The 26242-nt window shown below is 39.4% G+C and overlaps 1 protein-coding gene across 12 annotated transcripts in view; it reads right to left on the bottom strand.

Moving 5' to 3' along the window:
• Nucleotides 1-26242, bottom strand: part of ARB2A (ARB2 cotranscriptional regulator A) — a 272845-nt gene that overhangs the window by 123914 nt on the left and 122689 nt on the right. For all 12 annotated transcript variants that reach the window (XM_069777136.1, XM_069777131.1, XM_069777134.1 and 9 more), the window contains one exon: nt 17050-17268. In XM_069777136.1, coding sequence (XP_069633237.1) covers nt 17050-17268 — 219 coding nt within the window. The remainder of the gene's footprint in view (nt 1-17049; nt 17269-26242) is intronic.

Genomic DNA, 26242 nt, shown 5'->3' on the forward strand with positions numbered 1-26242 from the left:
CACCCAACTGTCTTCTGGTAAAGTGCAGGAAAGGAGAACGAAAAGAAGAAAAAATTCAGACAAAATCAGTTTCTCAGTAGCTCTTAATTATTGACTCCAGCAAAAGCTTGAGGGTTGGTATTTTAAATGACTGGTTGTTTTTTTTTTTTTGTTTAGTGGCCAGTTGCTTCCTATTGAGCTGGGGAGTAAATAGTTAAAAGCCTTCCTTCAAAACAGATCTTGCCCCTGAATATCTGCAGTATCCTTTTTGTTTATATTTTTTCCAAATTGACAGACATGGTAGGAGTCACCTAAGATAATTATTTTATCATTAAGACAAGAATGTAAATAAACACAAATATGACATTTGTCTTTTTTAGTCTGGGGACAAGAACATTGCTGACTCACCGAGAGGAAAGAGGTGCAGGAGAAGAGAATAGGAGGAAGGAGGGAAATGAATCAAAGGAAGTTTTACTTTAGAAAAAAATAACTAATTTCCCTTTTAGCTCTCTGACAGACTTTTTTATTTTTGCTTTTTTGATATTTTTTCCCCGTTCCATATAACTTACAGGGTTCCAGGTGAAGGAAGCTTGAATTTGAAGCAGCATCTTCTGGCAAATGGCTTGGAAATCCTGCATGGGGAAACTCGTCAGACCGGAGGTATAATAACAATTCCTCAGGCCAGTCCTGTCTATACAGTCGTACCATGACTATAGACCAATACCTGTGCAGTTCATAAGAAAATCCCCATGCCATGATGCTCCTCTCATGGTATCTACCAATCTCTGTGGATGGACTTATATATTCTAATTTGGCAGCAGCGTGGCCAAAGAGAATCTAATTGGTAAAAATCACCAAAGACTGGGGCAGTTGCATTTCAGTACAGTACTACTGGTACATACCCCTATGTTTTACATTTATCTTTTTTATGTCTCCTCATACTTTTTTCTTTCCAAACTACTTAATGTGAGGGATCAAGATTCTGCCCACAACATATTTCTGCCTAACGTAGCGAAGATCACCAAAGACCATTTTGTGTCATCAAATTATGGGAACAAAAGAGCGTTTCTAAAACAAACCATCAGGTTATATCTTCACAGTTGTCTTCCCTACCAGCCATGTTTCTGGCAATTAATAGATTTAATTGTGGGGGCAAGTGAATAAAAATTAATACAATACTTTTTTACAAAAAGAATTATCTCTGCAAGACATGAAGAGAGATCATGCCAGCTGTTTCAATGATTACATGCATTTTTCTAAACACTAAAACCAATTTATTTTGAAATGAATGCATCTGAAACATTCAAAAACTCCTAATGGAAGTCATGCAGAAGTGTTATTTTTCCATTTCCTGAAGTACTTAAAGACTATTTTACTTTCCAGTTCTTTCAATCTGTTTGTATGTTGTAATGAGAAACAGACTTTTTTTTTTTTTAACCATGCTATTGCAAGAAAAATAGCATTTTGGCCAAGAAAAATGCAGATTTCCCCACCACAGGAAACAATGAATCTAACAAACTTCAACACATTTAAGTAAAACAACAACTTAGTATTTTCATTAACAGCTATGGTTTCAGAACAAAGCTCAGCTGTAAAGACTCTGTTACAGAGTTCATATCTCTTACATGAGTTAAACTAAGTAGAATGGCTTCGCCCTGTATTTTTCTTCTTGACATCTCTGTCTCTATTTATTACATACACTCAAGAGCAGTTATTTAAGTGAAAGAAAGATTTAACAGGCTTAAAGCTATTTGATTTCTCCTAATAAAGAGAGCAAAGTGCTCAGTGCTTTAAGTAAACTGATACACTATTTATTTAATGTACAGTTATAAAGATTTGCTGAAGTGCCTTAATATGTAGTATACTATAATTAATTGTATGTGAAGTAACTGCCATTAGCTTACAAAATAATTCTCTAAACAGATGACAAACATAATCTGAAATTCAGATTTGCGTCTTCTGTTGGTTTGCTTTTCAATAATCTGAAAAGTTGAATGTTGAGCTATTCAAGCCTAAATTCTGCTTTTCAGTTTTCCTGTCCAGACCCACCTCCATTAATTTTTTTTCCCAATAATGTAAGCTAGGAAATGATGTTTAATCCTGATGAGTTGCTAAACAACCTCAGGACTTGCTCATTGTACCTCTGGCTTGAACTCTGCGACTCCCTCGCGCTGACCATTTTATTAAAGCAGGCTCTTCTCCACTCAGATTAGCAAGGGTGTTGGCATTGCAGCAGCAGTGCATCGCCACCGCCGAAGATCATTAGACATTAGATCACTGGAAATTTTCTTCTAACGCAGTGTCATTTTTTAACAACTCAAAACACTCAACTACATAACAGACAGCTTGGCTGTATTTTAAATTAGCACAAATGCTAAAGCCAGGAAATGTAATTCTCAGGATATCAGAACAAAAGGTTCAGAGAAAAAAGAATTCTTATATACCATAAGATTATCAGGACTAGACTGTCACACCGTGACCTTGCTGCTGTCTAGCTAATCTGACAATATTTGGCAGAGCATTGTTTCAAATCAATAACTAATTAACAAAGTACAAAAGAAGTTGTACTGTTTTTGAGGCTCCTTGTTAAAAATGGCTTTTGGTTGCACATGGGCAGAAAGGTCGCTTTTATGATATCTTCACGAGTCTTTCAACATCTTGCCACTGTCAGATTAAATTACTTTTAGCAATTAATTGTCATAAGTTAAAACAGAAGCACATTTGTTACAGCAGGTTGTCATAATGACATGGTGAGCAGTTGTTTTGATATGAATTTCTTCCACTGACCCTCTATCATATCTTAATTTTTTTGGTTGACCTAACTGGAAAATTGGGAGCAATCTTCTAACTCAGGCGGCACAGGCCAAACATTGGGGGTCTTATTGAGATTATAGACTGAACAATAACGGAACAGAAATTCCAGAGATAACTGAAGATCTTGAGAATAATATGTATCTTCTATACATAAACCTATTCTATACATGTAATGTATGATGTCTATGCTGGTGGGTGGAATAAGAAACATAAACCCTCAAAAAACCATATGGATGTAGCTTTTGTTACTGTTATAAATGGTCCTTGATGCCATTTGAGTCCTTTAATAGCCAACACCATTTGTTTGATGTGTTTTAAAACAAGGATTATGTGGATTCAACATCTGCAACCTGCACCCATTCAAACTGTTACTTATTGGAGGCTTGGACCTTATTGTGGTTTAATCAAAAATAATTCCACTCTTTAAGTTCCTTTTGTTAAACTCTGTATCATGATGCACACATATTGTCCATCTTACAGATTAGTCCTCCAACATTTCTTGTCAAAGTTTGTATGAGTTTGCTTTAAAACATTACATCAGGGTGAAAACAGACAACAATCCTAACAAAACCCCCCTGTATTTATTTGATAAATGCTAAACCCCATTTCAGCTGTTTGCTGGGCTTTGCCATGCTACCAAATTATCAGAGCCTCTCTGAAAAAAAATCCAGTTTGCTCACCAACAATGGTGCAAAGCCAAAAAAATTTATCAGGAAAAGATAGAAGCATTATTGATTGAGCACGTCCTCCTGCTTAATATCTCAGGTCTTCCTTCTGTGAGGTTTGTTACCTCTTGCTGTTTGGGAGGGAAGAAATAATTTTGAGTGAGTGGCAAAAGCAAGATGTAGAATGCGTCCACAGGGCGTAGCCAGCTATGTGCTCATTAAGGTACATAATAGAAATGTTAATCAAGACCTTAAGGAAAAGACCCCTGTATTGGGTAGATGTGGCAAGGTTTTGGTAGCGGGGGGTGGTGGTGGTATGTGCAGGGATGGATTCTGTGAGAAGATGCCAGAAGCTTCCACCATGTTGGATGAAAACGACACCAGCCGGCTCCAAGACGAACCCGCTGCTGGCCAAGGCCGAGCCCATCAGCGACGGTGGTAGTGCCTCTGGGATAACAGATTTAAGAAGGCGGAAAAAAGCTGCCCAACAGCAGCTAAGAGGAAGAGGAGTGAGACTATGTGAGAGGAACAGCCCTGCAGACCCCCAGGTCAATGAAGAAGGAGGGGGAGGAGATGCTCCAGGTGCTGGAGCAGAGATTCCCCTGCAGCCCGTGGTGATGAAGACCATGGTGAGGCAGGCTGTCCCCCTGCAGCCCAGGGAGGTCCACGGGGGAGCAGATATCCAGCTGGAGCAGTGGAAGAGAGAGGGGGACAGAGCAGCAGAGACAACGTGTGATGAACTGACCGCAACCCCCATTCCCTGTCTCTGCACTGCCAGGGGGAGGGGGTGGAGAAAATGGGGAGTTGAGTTGTGCCTGGGAAGAAGGGAGAGGTGGGAGGAAGGTGTTTTAAGATTGTTCTTATTTCTCATTATCCTGCTCTGCTGTCAATTGGCAATAAATTAAATTAACTTTCCCAAGTCAAGTCTGTTTTGCCCATGACGGTAATTGGTGAGTGATCCCTCCCGGTCCTTATCTCGACCCATGAGTCTTTTGTTGTATTTTCTCTCCCCTGTCCAGCTGAGGAGGGGTGTGATAGAGTGGCTGGGTGGGTACCTGACAGCCAACCAAGATCAACCCACCACATCCCTGTATTGCCACGAAATGTCCCAGTGCTTGGTGATAGGGAATGAAGTGTGGATAAACAGGGAAAGACAAGCAGGACTGACTCCATCCTGCACTGGAGAAGAAAGAGATTGTGCAGAATGAACCTGGGCAACTGCAGTTCTGTCCTTAACGATGGCAGCAGAAAAGCTGTAACACCAATAATGGTCTGGGTAAGTTGTCTCTGGTCCTGGATGTCCTGTAGGAGCTGATTAACCAGACCTTCAGGCTAATTTGAGATTTTGGAAGAGCTCTGATGCCTCTTATGGTTAACAACAGTTTAACACTGTTTAACAATCCACGTTTAACGTATTTTGTTATTTCTGTAGTTTAGTTCTGTTAGTGCAAATGTTTCTATACTAATGTATTTTAAATATTAAACGTTGTTTAGTAATAAAGCTGACAATGAGCAGTAAGAACTGATAGTTGCCAGGTACCAATGTCCTGGAAATCCCCCAAGCTGTGATCACGTTCACTGTGCCCGATATCCCAGTACAACACCAGAATACCCAAACCTGCCTCTCCACCAAGCAGCACAGATTAGTTTTGGAGGTGGCAACGTAGGTGTCTGCATGAGCAGACTTCTTCCAGTGAACAGCATTCACAGAAAACTGGATGGGAGTATCCTAAATAATTTGTAACCCTTTATGAACATGGGCACAGGTTTAAGAGATGAAGAGAAACCAGGGGCCTGTCCAAGGGCTTCAAGGCAACCTGTAGTTAATGCAGTGGCCTGCAGCTCAGTAATAGATTCAGGTCTCACTTTGAAATTAACAGTGTAGACAAAATCTTCTAAGAAGTGGTTGTGCACAGGCTTAATTAAACCGCTGCTCACTAATGCTTTAATAAAGTTGTAGCCTTTTTAATTCCGCCATGTCTATCCTCTTCTGAACACACACTTGGCAAATAATCAATTTGAATGTCACAGGATATTTTTCCTCTTCCCGAAACTCAAGAACTGCTTTGTAGTTTAAAATGAAAGTTTGTGGACTCAGATGAACAATGTAGACAAACCTTTTTTTGCCAAAGAAATAACAAAGGACAGGGAATAGGAAGGACATGGGCAGTACTTGTATCCGTCCAATTAATAAAAGATGGGCATGCCAATAACATCTGGAGAACATCTGTGAAAGAAACTCCGACTGCTGTACTGTTCTAAGGTCCTTTAGCAAATTTAATTGGACGATCTGGCTTGGGGCATTTCTTGATCTCTGAAGAAATCATGAAGGTTCTGCTCAACATGCTCATGTTAAAAATGCCAAGAAACACCACTGCCTGTCTGGGGGGGCTTGTATCTTTCAAGGTGCATTTCTGTAGAGGTACTTGTGCAAGACCACATGGTATTAACCATGCTAATAGCTAGGTAGGCTTCCTGGTCTCAGTAACCTGAGTCTGCTCTTTTTAAGGCTGAACAACCACAACCCGAGTAGTACCAAATGTTCTGAGACAGGGAAATTCACTTCTCTCCACAATGTCCACATGTCCTGCTTTCAGCTGGGATAGAGCTAATTTTCTTTCTAGTAGCTGGTATAGCGTTATGTTTTAAGTTCAGTGTGAGAAGAATGCTGATAACACACGGATGTTTTCAGTTGTTGCTAAGTAGTGTTTAGACCAAGTCAAGGATTTTTCAGCTTCTCATGCCCAGCCAGTGAGAAAGCTGGAGGGGCACAAGAAGTTGGGAGGGGACACAGTGTCCTGGTTTCAGCTGGGATAGAGTTAATTGTCTTCCTAGTAGCTGGTACAGTGCTATGTTTTGAGTTCAGTATGTGAAGAATGTTGATAACACTGATGTTTTCAGTTGTTGCTCAGTAGTGTTTAGACTATAGTCAAGGATTTTTCAGCTTCTCATGCCCAGCCAGGGCACCTGACCCAAACTGGCCAACGGGGTATTCCATACCATGGGACGTCCCATCTAGTATAGGAACTGGGATGTGGGGGTGGGGAATCGCCACTCAGGGACTGGCTGGGTGTCGGTCGGTGGGTGGTGAGCAATTGCCCTGCACATCATTTGTACATTTCAATCCTTTTATTACTACTGTTGTCATTTTATTAGTGTTATCACTATCGTTATTAGTTTCTTCTTTTCTGTTCTATTAAACCGTTCTTATCTCAACCCAGGAGTTTTACTTCTTTTCCTGATTTTCTCCCCCATCCCACTGGGTGGGGGGGGAGGGAGTGAGCGGCTGTGTGGTGCTTAGTTGCTGGCTGGGGTTAAACCATGACACACAGGCAGGACCCAAACTGGCCAAAGGGATATTCCATACCATAGGATGTCATGCCCAGTATATAAACTGGGGGGAGCTGGCCTGGGGGGATTGCTGCTTGGGGACTAACTGGAGATCAGTCGGAGAGTGGTGAGCAATTACATTGTGCATCACTTTCTTTGTATATTCCAATTCTTTTCTTCTTATTATTGTCATTTTATTATTGTTACTATTATCATTATTAGTTTCTTCTTTTCTGTTCTATTAAACTGTTCTAATCTCAACCCACGAGTTTTACCTTTTTCCTTCCGATCCTCTCCCCCATCCCACTGGGTGGAGGGCAGTGAGTGAGCAGCTGCGTGGCGCTTAGCTGCTGGCTGGGGTTAAACCACAACACCACAAAGCCTATCCATAACTTAAATGCTTCTTTGAGAGCTGAGGTGGAACTTAGTGATGTAGAACCATTGAACTACATCAGTGGGACAGCACCTCTGGAGGTCATCTAGTCCAGCACCATGCTCAAAGCAGCGTCAGCCAGGACTGGTCACAACTGCCATGCCTGATACTTTCAATCAAAAGCAGAAAGAGTAAGCTGTGTAGTTCCAGTGTTGCAGAAGTCTGAACACATATGTGACAGAAGTTCCCCAAACCTTGAACCACGTGCATTTGAGACAGAGTGACTTTGAACACACTCCAGAGCCAGAGAGGTCCTGCAGATGCATACCACTGCAGACACAAAATCATTTACAATATTTCCATGTCACAACCTTTTATTTCCAATTTTTGTATGCTCTGTGGACTCCCAGCACAACTGAGGCAGTGGTCACCTTTTGCAACAGCAATCTGTCTTCGCTGCGTCTAGCAGACCTGAATTTTGCCTGGTCACTTTATCTTCAGGTAGAAATAGGCATCACTTCATAGTGTTGTTAGAAAATCATGCCATGGTTATTTACAGCAATTGTAACAAAATAACAACGGCATCTGAACTTCCACTCCAGTGATGATACCGTCTGGTGTCCATCAGGATAAAAATCCATATAAATATCAGCCAAACTCTATCAGTCAGCTGGGGTAGTTCAAAAGAGAAATGGAAAGAAAACGGTAAAAGAACATAATAAACAAACAGTCAACAGCAGCAGAAAGGTATTTAAGACAAGTGAACTCCGTGATCAGATCAGATGTTGTTATTTTAAGATCTATCACAGCAATAACTCATTTGCCCGCTTAAGGGAAATCAGTCAGAGCCTTAAACAGCATGCATCGTCTGAAAGCTTGACATATCGCAACGAGGAGGATTTCATACATGTCCAAGGTCTTCACTGGTAAGGGATCTAAAAATAAGCAACAGCCATTAAACATAAGCCTACCCTTTTTTGGCAGCCAGTGCAAAGGACACATGCTGAATAACATGATCCTGTCATCAAATGTGTTTGTTCATTTTCAAACAACAGGAAAATGGGAGTACCCAGAGGTTCAGAGAGGTGTACTGCAAGGTAGAATGTGTGAGGGCAGTGACTTATCAAAAGATAAGACTACAAAGTTAATTGCAGAACCTAGAAATCTTTCAGATAATTGCTTTGTTACTTAATTTGCTAACTTCAAAAGAATTCCTCAGCAAACCAGATCCCTAAAAGAAATAAATATCTGTCTTCTTAACCTCTACATGCAATTAAGGCTTCTGTTTTCCCAGGTTAAGAACAGAGTGGCTGTGACACAATTAAGTGATAATGTCAATTGCCCACTTTTCTAGGATATAAGCTGAACTTGCAAGATCCATGAAATCAGATTATTCAGTTACACAGCAGGTGGAAAAGATAGGAGATAGGAATGAAAAACCATCCTAGAAGGAAACACCCGTCCAAAAGAACAAACACGTTGCAGATGCTTATGAAGTACCAGGCGTCTTGTCTGAATTAACTCCATTTTCAATTTCTTGCTGTACTATATGACTGGATGTACTGATTAAATCTTTGCTTTTGGCAAAAAGAAATCTTTCCCGTGTTACGTATCCCACGCCTGCACATGTTATGACAGAGCCCACCTCCCGCAGAGTCTGCAGGATGCTGAACATGCAAGAACACGTGTAGGTTTTGCGTGCTTCAGTGTAGGTAGTGCCCCTCTGCAGACACATGCACACACACTTGTGTGTGTGTGTAAGGGGGAGCTGCCCCGTGTAATTCACGCTGCATTATAGGTAAAACAACTGACTCAAATTTAAGTGATACTAGACAATGTGTAAGTTGCAAGGTAAGTCTTTTGGGACAGAGCAACTCTTCCACTCACTCCCTAATTCAATAAGGACAGGCCAAGACTGGATGCAATATTTTTGCTGTTTTTTTCGGAAGTGTACAGTCTTAGCAACCAGGACCAGTATTTCATTAAAGAACTAAAAAACTGACACTTGGCTGGAGGCATGGCAAATTATTTCAGCACATCCTGATGGTGAACTAAGGATCCTTCCTGCTGTATGATCTAACAGCAGAACGGCAACTGGAGCCCACGTGACCCTGATGTGCAATCCCTTTAATTACTCACACTGCTCACCAGCAATAGAAGAAGGATGATTATGTTTGTCAAAAGCTACTAACCCAGGGATGTCCTCTCCTTCCTGAAGAATCTGTTCAATATAGTTGTGATATTCTCCTCACTCCACACTTTTGCTAGAAGTACCAAACTAGAAGCTTCCAAACTGTTGCTTAAGAGCCCAGAAAAACTTAAGGATCCTCAACACACACAACTCTTGGTAACGCTAAATGCACCTTGGTCTTACTTTATTCAGCAGTTTCTCTCCAAGCAGTGCCATCTATTGGGAAAACTAACTAAAATTCAAATATTACTTGATAATAAAGAAAATATACTGCATTGTGTATCGACGAATTCACTCTTGACAACCACTGATCAAAAAATACAGAGAAAGAGAATGAGAATCAACTGTTAAATAACAAAGCGTAGAAGAGTGCTGCTGAACAGCATGCAGCCCATGCAGGGGAGAAAACCTTCTACTGACACCACTGACCACAAAAGACAAAAAGCATTTTTGATCAGTTTAGCATCCCCTTTTAGCCCGGGAGAAAAGGATACAACAAGGATTCAGCTGAGAGAGGAACGGGAAGATTTCTCAAAATTTAGATGAGTTCATGGTGGGAGATAGCGTAAAACAGACTACCTTAGGAAAGACTTCTGTCTGGACACTATGAAAATGGAGTTAACAGCTCTGAAGTTGGTAAAAGGTAGTTCTCAGGGCGTGCTGATCAGCTACAGAGTTCACTAAGGCATAGCAAGAACAGAGGTCATGACTCTGTTCTCAGAGCTCACAATAAGGCATATTTCTTTGCCTGTCTAGGGATGACAACGAGCTGATTAAAAAGATAAAACTTGTTCTCAGGAGGTAAATAATTCAAAATAACATTGCACAGTAAGTAAACTCACAAAAAGTAAAGATTTCAGTTAGTAAAAGCCTTCACTCGTAAGGATTTTAAAATGTAATGAATGAAAGGCCTATAATAATTAATTTTTCAAATTATCAGCCACCTATGAATTGCAGGGTAGGAACTGACATTTTTTCTGGGCAGCTTATTTGATATTCCTCCATGCCACCGTTTCCTCCACTACTTCTAGCCCCTTTGGCAGCAGTCACTGCTGCAGGCAGCCAAGCAGACTACAGAGGAACTACCAGATTTATCTTCGTCCCAAAAGCTAGATTTTTTTTTCATATTTTTTCCTGAATTTTGACTTTGTTTTCTGTAGCAGATGAGGTGAAAACAACATCCTTGAACGTACGGTGCATCCTGTGCCCCCGTTCCCTGTCTGCTGACATTCATTTCCTAGGACTCCACAAATGTTGTTTTCTTGACCTCTATGCATCACAGTACAGTCCTCATATCCCCCTACCCAAACACCATAAATATTTCTAGAGGAGTGGGGTGGGGTGGGGTGTCCCCACAGAAAGGGTTATTTTGCAACAGCACCATTCATCATAAGATGATTATATATATTTAACTCAGAAATTAATTTTCATCACCTCTCACTGTATCAAGGCTCTTACGGCTGACTGGTCCCCAAGAAAAAACACATGTAAAGAATCTCCAGGGTTTGCAAAAAGGTGTATGTTGCCACTTGAGCCCCTGCTAAATTTTTTCTGCCAGTTTTCCCAAACACACTGAAATCTAGCATCGAAACATCCCACTGCGTGCAGTAGGTTAGAGGATAATATCCTTGTTTTGGGTATCAGCTAAAAGGATATGAGCCTTTGATTCTGTTAGATAAATGATAAAGGATACTTGCAGAGAGCAATCTGTACTGGCAGGAGGACGGACCAGAAGACCTACGAGGTCTTTTCAGTCCTCCACTGCAATTGCTCTACAATCAAAGAGAGGCAGTATCCGAGTACAAGAAGTTTGAATAATTTTATTCACCTTTGCCTTCAACAAGTAGGTCTGCTTTCTGCTGAGCTAGTTTTCTTTACCATTAGCTTGCTAACTGGCCAGGTTTACCAAGCCTGAATCCTGTCTGAAAGGAAGGAGGACTCATCTGACCTGCGAGAGACCGTCTTTGTTAGCACAACGGGAGCACTGCACAGCTCATGGTGGGAGGAGAGATGCAAGCTGGTTCTTTCTTCTGGAAACTCACACGGCTTGCCTCACGTTTTAGGAGCCGGATCTAACAATGCGCATTTTGTCGGCATCATGTAATGCATGTTTGAAAGACACCAAAGCTAGATGGCCCCGATTTATTCCTTTTCTTTGATTAAACCATACTTCTGAAATGCAGAACAAAGAGAGGGTATGGCAGAAAGAAAAGCCAGTGGTGCTCTTGAAGAGATGCAAAATCTTCCTTCAGTGATTATCTGTGTCTCTGATTTCTCACTTGCTTAAGGAAAAGAAGACAAATATAACTTTGCCGGACTAGCAGACACAAAACATACTATAAGAAGTATTTACAGTCTCAAGATTTTTTACAATACCTCATTTAACTGCACAAGCTAAATAGCCTATGCATAAATTATTGCATACTACTATAGTTTAATCTCTACATACTTTAGCTATTTAACATAAGATGCCTGTTCACTGTAGTATCAATAGAATGAAATATGATATATAAATATTCTTCCTGTTATACAGAAACTACTATAGGAACTTAAAGCTTATCTGGCCCTTTAGGAATGATGCGAAGCCCTAACTGGAGGTGCCCAGTGCCATTCATTGTAGCTGCTTTAGAGTCCTCTGCTTGGCTTCCAGCTGCTAGGTCAGGGTGGTGCAAGTCCTACAAGACATCAGCCAGATCCCTCCAGGTGTCCCAAATACCCGGTGGCACCCAGAACGTCACTACGCGTTTACATCCCAGCACCTGAACTGTGGTCTTTTTTTAACGCCGAACACCCAGTGGAACAATAAAGCTAGGGTAGTTTCTAAGCAGTTTTCACGAGTCTTCCATTGCCAGCATGATTTTGCTGTTGCTTAGAAGTGGAAGAGATTTCTCAAGAACGTAAGGAAGTAATGGGCTTTAAAAGGTAAATACGGACAAAGCAAAACCATGTGTTATTTCAGAGGTGTAGGTAAAATAACGCTTATAGTTGTAAGAGGGGGAAAAAAAAAAAAGGCGCCGTGACATAAACATTGGACTGAGACTTTGGAGGTTCGAGTCCTGATGCGCAGCTCTGTGCTGGAGCATGTCCCTTCCCTCTTGGGAGCTGTCTGCCTAGCGCTTGTCATTTTGTCTCTTCTGGTGGAATAAAGGGCTTATTAGCTCGGTCTCAGCAGCACGCTAATGCAGTCACGCAGGCTCTGGGCGAGAGCAGGCGCCCACCTTGCCAAGTCACAGGGTCGGCAGAGGGAGCCGGCATCTGCCCAGGGACGGCCACGGGGCCAGACCCGCGCAGCTGGCGGGACCGCGGCTCCGCCGGGAAACGGCTCCGCCTCCAGCGTGGGAAATAAATCCGCCGCACCGAAAGGTCACCCCGCACAAGCGGACGCTCCGCGGTGACCTTCGGCCGGGCAACGGCTCGCGTCAGCCGTACCGAACCACAAGCAGAAACCGCACAACTGCGCTCGCGCGCTTGCCAGCGTCTCCTGCCCACCAGCAGTCGCTGCGTGCTTAACCGTACGTTAATAAACCTGCCTTTTTTTACCACTTTCTCCTAAATACTGGCACAAATTATCCTGATGCGACCATTTTTAGTTAAAATGAATTAATCAGTTGCACACGATCTTCTTCTATTTAATCTCTCGCAGAAAACAGGAAAAATTATTTTTGAAAAGTATGTTACATCCAAAATTAATTTAATTTCATTGATATGCTATTACTATAAATAGCGCTGTTATAGGTTGTGCTGTAGTAAAAATAGTATTTGCAGGAAGAATTATTAAAGCGGCTAAGGTCAGTTAAAAGAAAGGACAAAATTCCTATTGTACAGGCCTAGGAAAGGCTTACCCCTTTTGCCCAGAAAACCTGACCCCATCGGTTGGTCTGATAAATGTACTTCTTCCTACTTCTTCCTTCATTGCTTCTTTGATATCCTTCCACTATTGTGGCAACAACATTATTGCAAATTACTATTATTATAAAATTATGCGATTTATACTTTTTCCTTTAATAACATTTCAGAATCCATTCAGTATACTTGTTTAAGTGGTGAATGCTATTTAGAAGGGGATAAATACTGATTTACATTTCTAAGTGTCTTTTAACATAGAGAAGACACTGTAAATGTGAAAATCTGTAGGGAGTGGGAGATGGCTTGGAGGATGGAGGGAATAATCATGTCCCATTTAAGCCTGTATGATCTGTTTCCATAGAAAAAGGTTAGAGATCAACAAATTCTCAGTTTAGTTCAGTAATAAATGAAGGTTGGCTAGGGTATTAAGTTTCTGGGGGGAAGCATTAGCCAATATGTACAGCAGCAGCCTCTGGTGGTCTAAGAAAAAATGGTAGTATCTATAAGGATAGAAATATGTTTTTTAAAACGATGTATGTACATATTTAGCTATTTGACTCAATCCGCCATTCAACACATTAAAAAACAGATGCTTTTAAAATGATCTGCTGGCAATATGCTTGTTAAAAATCTGAACAGTAAGAGTATTAAAATTCATATGCATTCATTAGCATGTTATATAAAAGTAAAATGCTTTTGTTTAATCATTCCATAAAGTATTATAGTCAATGCTGATTATCAAGAAGTTTTTTCCTTGGTTTGCATGAACAAAAAAGAAACCAAATTTATAAGATTGTTACTGAATTGATGACATTTTCTGTCTTCACTCGTGAATTCAGTTGGCAGATGTTTTCAAGAACAAAAAATTCTGTCTTACTACAAACCATATTAAGCAGGTTTTTCTGCCATAATGTTTGACATGATGTTTATTGCCCAGACCAAATCAGTCCCTTTAACAAGCTATAATGTATGCCAGAAAGTACATTATTTCATAGTTAAGGAAACTTCCAGCATGAAACGATAAGTACTTTGATCTTTCAAGCACTATGCTTAATGCACTACACACTCCCATAGTCGTTTTTATTTGTACTCATTTTGTACAAAAATACAGTGCAATTTGAGGTTTTGTATTTTAAGACTCTTTTACATATTTTTGAGTAGCCCAGGTATTTGCTTTTTTTTTCCATGAAAATGAAAATAAAAGAAATTTTCTGTGGAAGAGTTCAATTTTTCCAATTCTTGGAAAATCTAACTGCACAAGTGGCGGCATCATCCAGACAGCTTGAATTTTTGTTCAAATGGCATTTCCTCATCAGATCACAACAGATCTCAATGACCCTATGAGAACATAACTGAGGATATTTATTACTACTACTTAACAGTCTGAAACAATTTCTCCAGCATATTTGACACAAACAAATTTTCCTTCAACGCTAGATGCAGTTGATGACTTGTTGTGAAGGTATTTTTCATCCAGTCTCTCTGTACCAGTTTTCCCTGCTTGGCAAAGATGACGTAAGGCTTGCTCAGGTTTTTCAAAACTTTTTGACGAGATCATTGTGAAGCATATACCACCCTTAAAGACTGTAGAGTCTGTAGAGTGACAATATGTTTTATTTCAAGAGCCCAGTGAGTCAAGCGTATACTATACTACACAGTAAGTAAGAGTAGTATCTAAACTGCCCTTTGAGATTACCCCAAACCAGCTCAAACACTGTCCCCCCCACCAGCCTGTGGCCGCAGTAAGCCTGGCAGCAAGTCCCAGGGTGCAAACGAATGGTGATTCCTGTAGCAGAAGTAATCCTATGGACCCAAGCATGGGAGGCAAGAAATACATTGCAAATACGGCATCGCACCATTTTGTTTGCATCGTGCGATGCCTGGACAGACTGACAACCGTGTCTGTGGCTGGGAAGATGGAGCAGAGCATGCTATGTTCAGAGCTCCTCTTGCAACCACCTACAGACTTAGCAGTTCTGCCCAACAGAGTAAATGGCATCCTATCGGCGGTCCAGTTTTGTTTCAGAAACAGATAGGCAAGTAAATTGCAGTAATTTATCCTGCCATACACCAAAGCAGGGACGTTTTTCACTCTGTTTCAAAAACCTTTCTGTACTAGAGACTACTAAAGAAAAAAACCCAAAGAATTCTTTGAGAATAAACCAATTGCATCAGAAAACATGATTTCAGTTAATATTCCTAGGAAAGGAGACCACCACCCACACTTTCACCAAAACTTATGCCTTCTTTCCTTGGTTTGAGGAATATCAAATAAAGGGATTGTTGACAGTCATATCTGAGACACAGAGCTGCAAAAAAAAAGGAAAATGGGATGGAGTCATGCATTTTATGTTTTGTGGGTCAAACCTCCTGAAGCCAAATTTCATGCCTCATCAAGCAAAAGAACCACAAGAAGGTGGAACTGCTAAAATGGTATCAAAAAAAGGTCCCCTTGGTTCACTTTCAACAAGGGGACACTGGACCAGAATGCCGACTAAATGCCTTTCTGGACAATACAGCAACGTTGTCCACTGGCTTCTGATGGACCTTGAGACAAGGCTGGTAGCCCCCCTCTTAAGAAGCCCGGTCTGGCTGGTGGGCAGAATGGCATCTCCCATAAAAAGCAGCAGATAGAAACACCACTGCCCTGTTGGTGACTCTGAATATGTGTATGCATCCTTTTGTTCCCCATACTCAGTAGCAAGATATTTCTCAAAAGAGACAGTAAAATTTACGGTATTAGTGATAATCTTGCATCCAGGTTACAAACTCTTTTAACTAGCCAGTACAGCTGTATTTCTCCCACAAACATTGTTATGCTAAACCACAATTAATAGAAACACATTAAAATTTAAGATGATTCTAACATGTCTTCGACTGGATTTTTCTCTGTTTCGCACCAGAAAGGGATATACGTTTTTACTGTTTCAACTACACTGTGGCATTTCTGACATTGTTTTACCATTGAATGAAAATGCTAACTTTCATAATAAGGGCTTTGGAAATTGCATGACTCAGTCTCAAATGTATAATGCATAGTATGTATATGAAGCAGAATGTGTCAAAGTGCAAATAATATTGTTTGTGCCCCCTGCAGAATTAGAAATCCTCGGGTAGCACTGTTATAACGATCCCATGCTGGTAGCATTACAAAGTGCAAAGGTTCACTGAGTAAGAAAAGAGCAAGGGACAGAGTTTCCTCATTACACCATTCTCGAACTATTCTAGCTTAAATATTTATTAAGATATTAATAACTCTCCTCCTTTATCTGCCTTCAGAAGTTCAGCTGAAACACAATGGATGACTGCTCATACGAAAACAATACATTATAGGGTAAATCTGCTACCACACAAGATGAACACCGGTATTTTCCACAGTACATTATTAATTCAGCAGGTAATATGTTAAAAAACTATAAAGCTATAACTACTGCCTCCCCAATATAAAAGAATATAATACAATAAATGCATGCATGACATGTGAAGCTAATATGTTGCCTAAGCTGCAGTAGAAGGTTTCTTATGCACACCTCTGTTTATAAAATCATTTTTACAAAGTCTTCCTTAAATCATTCTCTTTCTTGATAGCACCACTGAGTTCCTCTGGGGTTCATTTGAAGTTCCCCTTTGAAATTAGAAAGGAATGTTTTGTAACTCTTCCAAAACTTCACATTCAATAAGTGACAAAAAATATCAATAGAATAAAGAGCCAGGAACTCTGTATGAACACTTGAATGCCATCTCGGGAATGTCTTTGGTTTTTAAAAAGCATGCTGTTTACTAGCCAATATGGACAGTAAACATATCTATACATCATTAAAGAAGGGCAAACAAAACAAAAAGAAACTTACTCTAATATACATCTGCATAGTTTCTTTTTCTTTTTGTGGATTTCGATACTTTTCGTAGAAGTCACGTCGCTTCTTTGTTTCCTTCTGGATTTTATCTTTTCTTTCCCTCTTTTCTGCAGGTTCATCTGAGCTATCAGAAGACAGCTGTACTTGGGCTTTTGTCTTCTCCACTTCAATATAGTTCTCATTGGGATTCAGTACTATTACTCCATAGCCTTCCTGTTTTAGAAGAGACACATACACACACACACACACAAAAAGAAGAAATATGAAAAGGGAGATTTAATGCTTGAAAATGCTTTGCATTTACTTTAATGCTCTTAAAAACTTTTATATTTATTTCAGTAAGTTCACACAACATAATTTATAGAAGGGCATTTTAAGAATATTCTGTTTGTTTCATTTCTGTCATTAAAGGGATATTGATGTGTGAATATGTGTCTGTGCGTGCACTTATGCTCATACACATCCCTCAGCGTCAGAAAAGTTGCCTGTTTTACCTTTAAAATAATTTAATATGTTGTTTTATTCATAAGCACTTTATACGACTTTTTCAGAAAACAGTATGAGAACTAAAAGCAAAATATTATTTTAAGAACTCTACATAATGATGAATAAAAAGCTTTATACCCACCCAATAAAAACCTTTAAAATAAAAAGGATGGAGGGATTTCACACACACACACACACACATATATATATGTATTAAAGAAAGCATGTGAAAATTATTCACCGCAGTTTAAAATAGTAAAACCTTTTGTCTAGCTGACAACAAGCATACCATGCAGAAGCCAATAGCGGCAGTAACAATGAATCAATACCAAAACTGATTCAGTGGTATTGCTTACAAGTCAACTCTTTTACTGTGGGGATGACTTTTAAGTACATCTTTAAATCTGCTCTGAAACTTCACTGGGATTATGTCCTGTATTCAACAAACCCAGAGAAAATTTGTGACCTGCAGGATGCTTTTGAGCATACCAGCTGCATTTTTGTGCCTCAGAAAATGAGCCAGTTGAAAAATACATGAATTTATGAATGAGAAATAAATCTTGAATAAATCAGCCAATCATTTTATTATGATTTTTAAATGATGGCAAATCACACAAGAATTGTAATATTCGTGGAAGATATAATCGCAAATGCGGGGAGAAAAGAGAAGCACGTGCATTTAACAGATGAGTCCTTAAAGTTACCATGGGTTCCCAGTCAAAATCAAGCTGTCCTTTAAAAGTAAATTTTAATAAAGACTTACTTTTTGGAAACGTCTATATTAATTATCTTACCGAACAGCTTTATTCCAGCTTTTCACTTGGTGCTTCGTTTTGCACTTGGGCTAGGCATGAGGATCAAAGAGGTCCCCATACCTAGCTGGCCAGAGCAAACCAAGCCCACGCCAACAAAAGATACTTTATTTGGGCTTGCTTTATTCTAATCTGTAGAGCCATTCACAAACCTTGTAGCGCATTGTGGCCACTGTCAGGTAGACAGATTGTCACTCGGTGATTTTCTACAGTTGGACACACTCGACTAGTTATCAAAATCGCATCTGAAGGGAGTTCCTACCCCTCGTCCTTGTGCCCTTCTCAAACGTCTGCCGTAGCTTCTCCTCCCACCAAAAACCAAGTTAAAGGGCACGGTTGCACTCTGCTAAACAGGGTGAAATAGCGGCATTCAGGACACTGTCTCTGGCGTAAGGGACGTAGTCAAAAAAGGTCACCATAGGCCAAAGAGAAAATTGCCTCCTCGCTAGACGCGGCGCCCTGAGTAAGTGGTCTCCTGTCATGTTGCTCCCCTGCCCTCCCTGCTGAGTGAATTGAACTGGGATAAATATAAACAAACAGGCAAATAAATAAATAAATGAAGGGGGGGAGGGCAAAGGAAAAGGGAAAATTAAGGACGATAAAAAAGTTTAAGATCTACCCACGCCATTGCTGGTCACACTAAAACACAACGCTGTACTATTAACAGATAAAATTTCGAACTTGGAAAATTCGAAGCTTGAAATCCACTGCAGGGGAGAGTACCACTTACGAACATTCCTAAATTACACGCCTCAGAGGAAAGGATGGGTTTTTGAGCTCACTAGTGGCACAGTAGGACCAAGTTTTCACAGCACTTGGCAGGCTGGTGGTTTTGGGGCTCTCTATGCTGTTCATCTTCTTGACCCGCTTGTTTTGAGCAGAGACGCTCCGCGTATCGATTCGTTTTGCTTTCTATACAATGCCAAACGCAAAATTCATGTGTTTATCACAGGTCTACAAGTGTTACAGGGATTTGAAACTCTGTCCACTTTAAGCTGACCACAAAACAGACACATAAATCATCAAAGAAGTAGAATTTGTCTAAGTTATTGATTATGTAACTGAAAATTACATGACTCATTTGTCCAATTTTATGAGGACACAATGTCAATTTTTCACATAGACATCAACAGATGAAATATGATTCCATTTTTAAATTCACTATTTCATAAATCAATTAAAGGATTTTTATCAATTATATTTTAAGCAGTGTAACATGTCTCCTTTAAATTTTTTTTTTAAATTTCTCCCAGATAGCAGGCTTTTCCTGTCAGTACAATTAAAATAATTAAGTAAAAACTGAGATAGGCTTTCTTATAATTGAGAAAAAACAAAACCTTACGATTTGTAAGACTTTCTCTTAGGAAAGTTATCTCTTTTCAGATTGTTTTGCTTACACAGTGTAGTGTATTTCCCATTCCCTTGTACTTCTGCATCCTAGTTTGCAAGATGTAAACAATGGCACCAGAAAGAAGACTTGACAGTAACACATATAAAGCAACATGGAAAAACAAAAAGACTGGTAAAAGTGTACTCAATTACAACCTCTCTCATTCAGCCTTAGCCCAAGCATTTTCTACTGAAAAGGAATACTCAGCTCCAAATAACATCTATGTAAACAACGTGGCTTTTAATTTCAATTAATTTTTAAAAAATGTATTTCACATGAGCATAGCTGCACCATTAAAGTTCAGAGCAATCAGGAAATGAAAAAAAAGGTGGAACTCCTCAGTAACACAGTGGTGTTGAGCAGAGTGCAAGTCAATGCAAAACTGACCACACAAGACCACTAATACCTAAAAAAAGGCCTTTAGTAAATTTTAGTAATGGTCCAGTTACACAGTCTTTGGCATGGCTGCTAAGCAAAGACAAAATCACATTCATTAAAAAGTACCTTTTTAAATTAAAGTTGTGTTCAGAAGTATATACCTCACATTGTCATTAAAAACATCAATTTCAGCTATGATGAGTTTACACCATTCTTAAGATGTAGCTGCCTACGATGCAAGTAAGTACCATCATCCAGGAGAGTTTTAAAGCTTGCCACCATCAGTAAAACATTAGGTATTGTTTTCAAAGTATGTAATATTGGAGTAGTTTTCTCCTGTGTGTCCAGTGCATACAGAAGGAGAAACCACTCTCTAAAGCGCAAAGTTTTTTCATGGTAAACAGCTAAACTTTGGGACAAGCCCCCCACCCATCAATCTTCAGCTGACTGAAAGAAGCCAAGCCCCATGCTCTATCTACCACATGGCTGAGAGAATACAGATGTTGCACAGAAGCCAAGGCCTGCCTGCATTCCCCATTAGTATATCTGTGATGAGATGCAATAATCAGGACAGACACTGACAAATACAAGTCCTAGCCTCTGATCTATGAGTTCAGCGGGTACAACTACAGTTTCTCTCTCAGACTACAACACCCAATTAACAGCTATTTCCCCAAATTCTAACGCTTCAAGGTAAGTAAAATGTAATCTACACTGCCTACCAGCATCCTCCAGGTAACTACTTCTGGAGGTAGAGGACTGTGTGCGAACTCTACTTTTAGGTTCATAAATACAAATACAGTTAATACTTATGATTAATGCAAATGATGATGAAAGGAAAAGCAGGCTGACAAGTCAAGTGTTGGAAAGAATGATGAATCTCGGTTACAATACCTTTACTACAAAGCCAAAACAACGTAGAAGGACCTTTTCCACCGTAAAATGGGGTGGTACTTTCTGCCTCTTACTGGAAGTTCAAGCAAGATGTTTGAAAGGGAAGCAATACCAAAATTATTGCCTCTGACAACAACAGTAAGGTTAAAAAAAGGAACCCCGAAGTATTTGAGGTAAATTCCAAATCTTTTGAAATCTCTTCTGCCTGGCCACATGAATAATGAGCTGAAAGCATTCAGCTCTGCATATTAATCCACCAAGATGGGACACCATATGTGACCAGAGAGGTCAGGGCTAGAGAGGAATCTTTTGACCTATGTAACTATCTTTTTTGGACTGCGAGCGAGGGTCTGAAAGAGATCATTTTCCTAAGCTTTATCAACCTGAATTTTCAAGTTCAGGTTTCTATTTGGAACGTTGGCAACAAGACCGGAGTTAATTCCCAGGGGAAATGCAACTCAAAGTGCTCAGCTCTTAAATCTGCCCGTGGTTAAAACGGACACAGCAATGCCCATTCATCTTTCTGAAAGATGTATGTTCTGTTCATTTCCCATCTTTTCCACGAGAAGGGTACATCGATGTCACTGTTGCGACATCGTAGGTGCAACAGTGGGATGAGGTCATGACAACCAATCAGAAGTCACTAGTGAAGCGTTAAAGTAAACATAGCTGTTGGAGATGCAGCTCAGCTTGAAAAATGCCCCCTCCATTATTTGAGCAATTTTCTCAAGACGTGACCTGAGACTGAAACGCCTGAAATGTCAGTTGACTCCGCTTTCTGTTTCCACCCAATGTACATTTTGGCAACTGCACCCTGCTAATACTTTGCGATATTTCCATCCCGGCTACACCTCGGCTGCCTGAATTCCAGCACTGTGTCCAAGTGTGTAAAAATGCTGTGTTACTGCCAAACACACATTGTCTCACTAAGTTCCCAACTTAAAATAGCTCATCAAGTTAGGCAGGAAAAGAAAACATGCCACAAAAAGTTTTTAGAGGACCACCTGTTGTCTATTATTTTTACATAGCACTTACTCATAAATCATAACACAGGGTAATTAATCAAGCTGTCAAAGAGAAGGTCAAAGGTTATGTGGGGGAGTCAGGAGGTCATGCATGGGCTGATAGAGGTCAGGGTCACACCGCATTCCTCATTATCAAGTTGGGATGAGAGACGGCCCAAGCAAACAAAAGTGAAAGCAGATGGAGAAGTGAGTGGATAAAAAAACAGGAGAAAATTTCACAAACAAAAAGAAAAGTGAAAGAAGAATGTCAGTTGCCTTCAAACAAGGAGGAGAATAGAGCAGAAATACATTGAGATGTTCTCAAAAGGTCTCACACAATACAAAGAAACTACAGTTTGATTATTTAAATACACTTAATATAACTTTCCATCCAATCTTTTTGCAAATATTAAGCGATGCCGCAAAATGGGCATGGTAGTTTTGGTTCCATTTCACATCTGAAGTCAATACTTTCAAGGTGAATTAGACAAAAGGAACCTATTACTGTGATGAATGCTGATGGATATATAAAATTGCTTCTAAATGCTGAAGTTTATTCCTGTTTATGGCTACAACCAATAGACGTTCAATAAAAAAGTTATAACCTGTTTGAATGATGTATTAAGAACTATACTTTCATATACACAAATCCTCACAAACACAAAGCATCATAAAAGTCCCTCTGGATGACACAACAGTTATAAAATATTCTATCATTACACTGACCTGAATTAGATGCAGAATACTGTGCAAAATTAGCTGTCACCCTTTCCTCAAAATCTTTGTTAATCTCATTTTGAATGTTTGCAGCTTTATCAACACATGCATCAATGTCAGCTCCTTGGTTACTGAACCGCTGTACTTGGAAGAAGATATAATTAAAATGTTTTGGCACAGAAAAGGTGAAATTGTATCTTCCCCTGTTCCCTGAGGAGTCTGTAAAACATGTAGGATATATTGACAAACACACACCCTTGTCTAGAGCCCTGACATCCCAGGTCACCCAACTGCTATTTATTTCAAAACATTCACTTTACACTTACCCAAACTGTCACCTGCTGTGTTACTAACTTTTAATGGATATTAGAGCTATAAAAACAATAAACTCTTCATTTCCTTTCTGTTACTGCCTTCTAATTCCTCACTGCATTAGGTCCATATCTATCTGCATGGAGAGCTGTATTCATCTTATTTCGCCATATATAGTATCTTTATGCTGGAAAGTATAAAAGATGCCACTAGAATGCTTTACTTTCTATTTGTTAATTTGGGGCTAGCACAGCTATACTAAACAAACCAATGTTCAAGGCTGAAAAAAACCACCATATAAGCTGTTACCACATTTCGAGTTTACTGCCGAAAAGTTTTGAAAAAAATTAATGTTTTACATCTATCTATAATTAGCAACCCAAATATGTCTACGCGTAAGATCTTCAATCCTGTTTTATGATGTTTGTTCCCAAGGCCAAGACTGAATAAACACATCCATGAATTATAAGGATTTTACTCCCTCAGTTGTGTACTGTATTCTTGGTTAGGAACTTCTGTGCCTTTACAAACACTAATTTCACTGGATTTTCAGCAGAAAATTATTTCTCATGGCAAATGAAATACATGAAACTATGCTGTAACATTAACTGAATTCTGTGAATTAACAGAAAAGAACTATGTTCACGTTCAAATACTGCTTGAAACGTTGTTTAATAAACCCCAGACCCACCACTGTTCCCTGATGTCAGATTCGGGCTATCTGGAGAAATGACCGGAGGCTGAATGGAAGTGAATCCAGCCCAGGCACACAGGCGGGACTGCAAATAATCCGTCCACATCAACTGCCCAGGCTGCAATAACAGTTCCTGCTCTTCACTAAGTGCACACAGCTTTGGGGTCCATACAACCTGTGAAAGAATGAATCCACCAGTTACCCCCAAGGCCCAGCATCTTTTAATGATGCCTCATCGGTGCCCCTTCTGTAAATAAAGTCTGCACTCTGAAAGTTTTTTCCCCTCTCTCTTAAGAAACAATTTTATTTTCTTTTCCCACAAAAATTTCAGAAGCGTCAGAGGGGTACAAGGTCTCAAACAAGAACCTCATGCATATTTCACTTTTTCACTAAGATTTTAATTAAAATGTTATTCAGATTTCTACAGAACTTAACTTTTTGAAAGCAATGCACCAGAAACTATGGCAAATCAAATAATCTTCATAAAATCCACACAAGTAACAAGTAATTATTGGTTCTAATTTATCGATAGGGAAACCAAGGAGAATAGCAGTTACTCTTTGAAAGTTATGCTCAGATAAGGTGGAGAGATGAAGCTGGATTGTGGGATTTTTTTAATGTTTCTATGGTATTTCTAAGCATCCCATTAGCTAACAGTGAAAGTTCTCAACTGCAAAGTCATTTTCAAATCCACTTTGCCTCCTCCCTGAGAATGTCACAGTATGTCTTAATTATTCTCATTTGTACTTCATAATGAATATACCCCCAAATAGTCTTTAAGTATGTATTTTTTATGTAGCACAACATGAAAAAGTAAGTAAATTTATTCTAAAACACACTTCATTTCCCTCCCTTTTGTAATCATGTAAAATCTTTTTGTAAACATTTTCTCTTTCTGAACTGTAGATATTTTGATGGGCTCAGAGGTTTGTCTGGATTTGTAACATCTTTAGCTTGCAGAAAGGCAACCCCAGTTGCCAAGTTCTTCTACTTTACCTTTCATCTCCAAGAATCTGTATGTATTAAACCATTACAGAAAAAAGATTAAACGTCAATCTCTTGGAAGGTCTGTATTTCAGTACTGTAAAGGGAAAATACATCATGCACATAAGCGCTTTCTGTAAAATCTTGAAGTTATCCAAGTCTTGAAAGACAACTCCCATTTAGTGTTGAGCATTGTTTGTGACTGCAGTCTAAAAACCTTCTATCTCAATGACAGAAAATTCAGCTGGTTTTAGCATGTGCATGTATTCAGTCACTTCCCCGAGAAAACAGCCACTTGTAATCTGAAAGTAAAGCTTCTGGTTTGTACCTATCTTCAACAAACAGGTGCAATTCGGCACATTGATGCTCCTTCCTTCCCACAGTGACCTATGTCAGAAGACCTTCTTATACTTCTTCGGCTAAATAATTTAATTACTTATGAGTTATGGTTTCTTTGTAACCTTTTAAATGACTAACTCATTAAAATGCAAAAATATGCAAAACATGATGTCACTGGGTCAAACAGCTGTGTTGGTAAAATTATGGCTGTGAAAGTCCCTAAGAACATGAAAATATTAATAATTTATATTGCTCATTATATGGCAAAAACTCTTTAAACAGATTTAGAGACAGATTAATTTTATAATCACAAAACGCTACACTACCTCACGGTAGCAAATCTTTTTACCATCTGTGACCCTTTTGTATACATAAAATATAGCTTAAAAATCTTTTTGTTAATATGTTTTAAATTACAAATATTGATGAAAAATGCCTTGTGAAACTCTGATAGGGATGTATAGAATTGTGTTTTTAAAAAAAAAATTTCTCTCTTTGTTACAGATTTTATGATCACTTAAGTCTTCCTGAGTAGACAACACATAGCAAGAACACATAGGTATTTCTTAAATGTCAGCAAGTCTTTACTGCAAATACTTTGCAAATTAGTATCACATGCAGCCTGGTCTTGTGTTGCTTAAAAGGCTATCGCTTTTTGAACCCTGAAGTTTTTTGGAATTCGTGAAGCAACAGACAAGTATTGCTGCATATATGTAAACAAAGTATTATCGCATCCAAAGTTTTAAATGTATCATGTCCGTGCTACACAGCCGATTCATAATGCTAAAAGGAAAGGACAGTGAAACCTTCATTCCTGGGACTCTCTATTGATTGTGTCCTCAGACACGCAGAGGTTTCAACTTGCAATAAACAAGACTGATTTTTTGAAGCTGCTAGTTAGGGGTTTCTGCAAGTCCCACTTTTTTCTGCTTTATACGTGCCAGACATTGTCCTAAGGGCTAGCAGAACTTTTCTGTGAAACTAATATAAGGTAGTGGCACAATTTGCTAATAACTGAATCCCGGGGGAAAAAAAAAAAAAAAAAAAGCATTCTACAGAAGGAAAACAAAACAAAACACAAACCCTGCCATGGTATTTATTTACTTGCACACACACAACGATTTTTTTCAACCCCCTTTTTCTCTTTAAATTGCTGCAAAATACATAACCTAGCAGA

This window comes from Haliaeetus albicilla, chromosome Z (genome assembly GCF_947461875.1).
Source record: "Haliaeetus albicilla chromosome Z, bHalAlb1.1, whole genome shotgun sequence".
Taxonomy (NCBI): Eukaryota; Metazoa; Chordata; class Aves; order Accipitriformes; family Accipitridae; genus Haliaeetus; species Haliaeetus albicilla.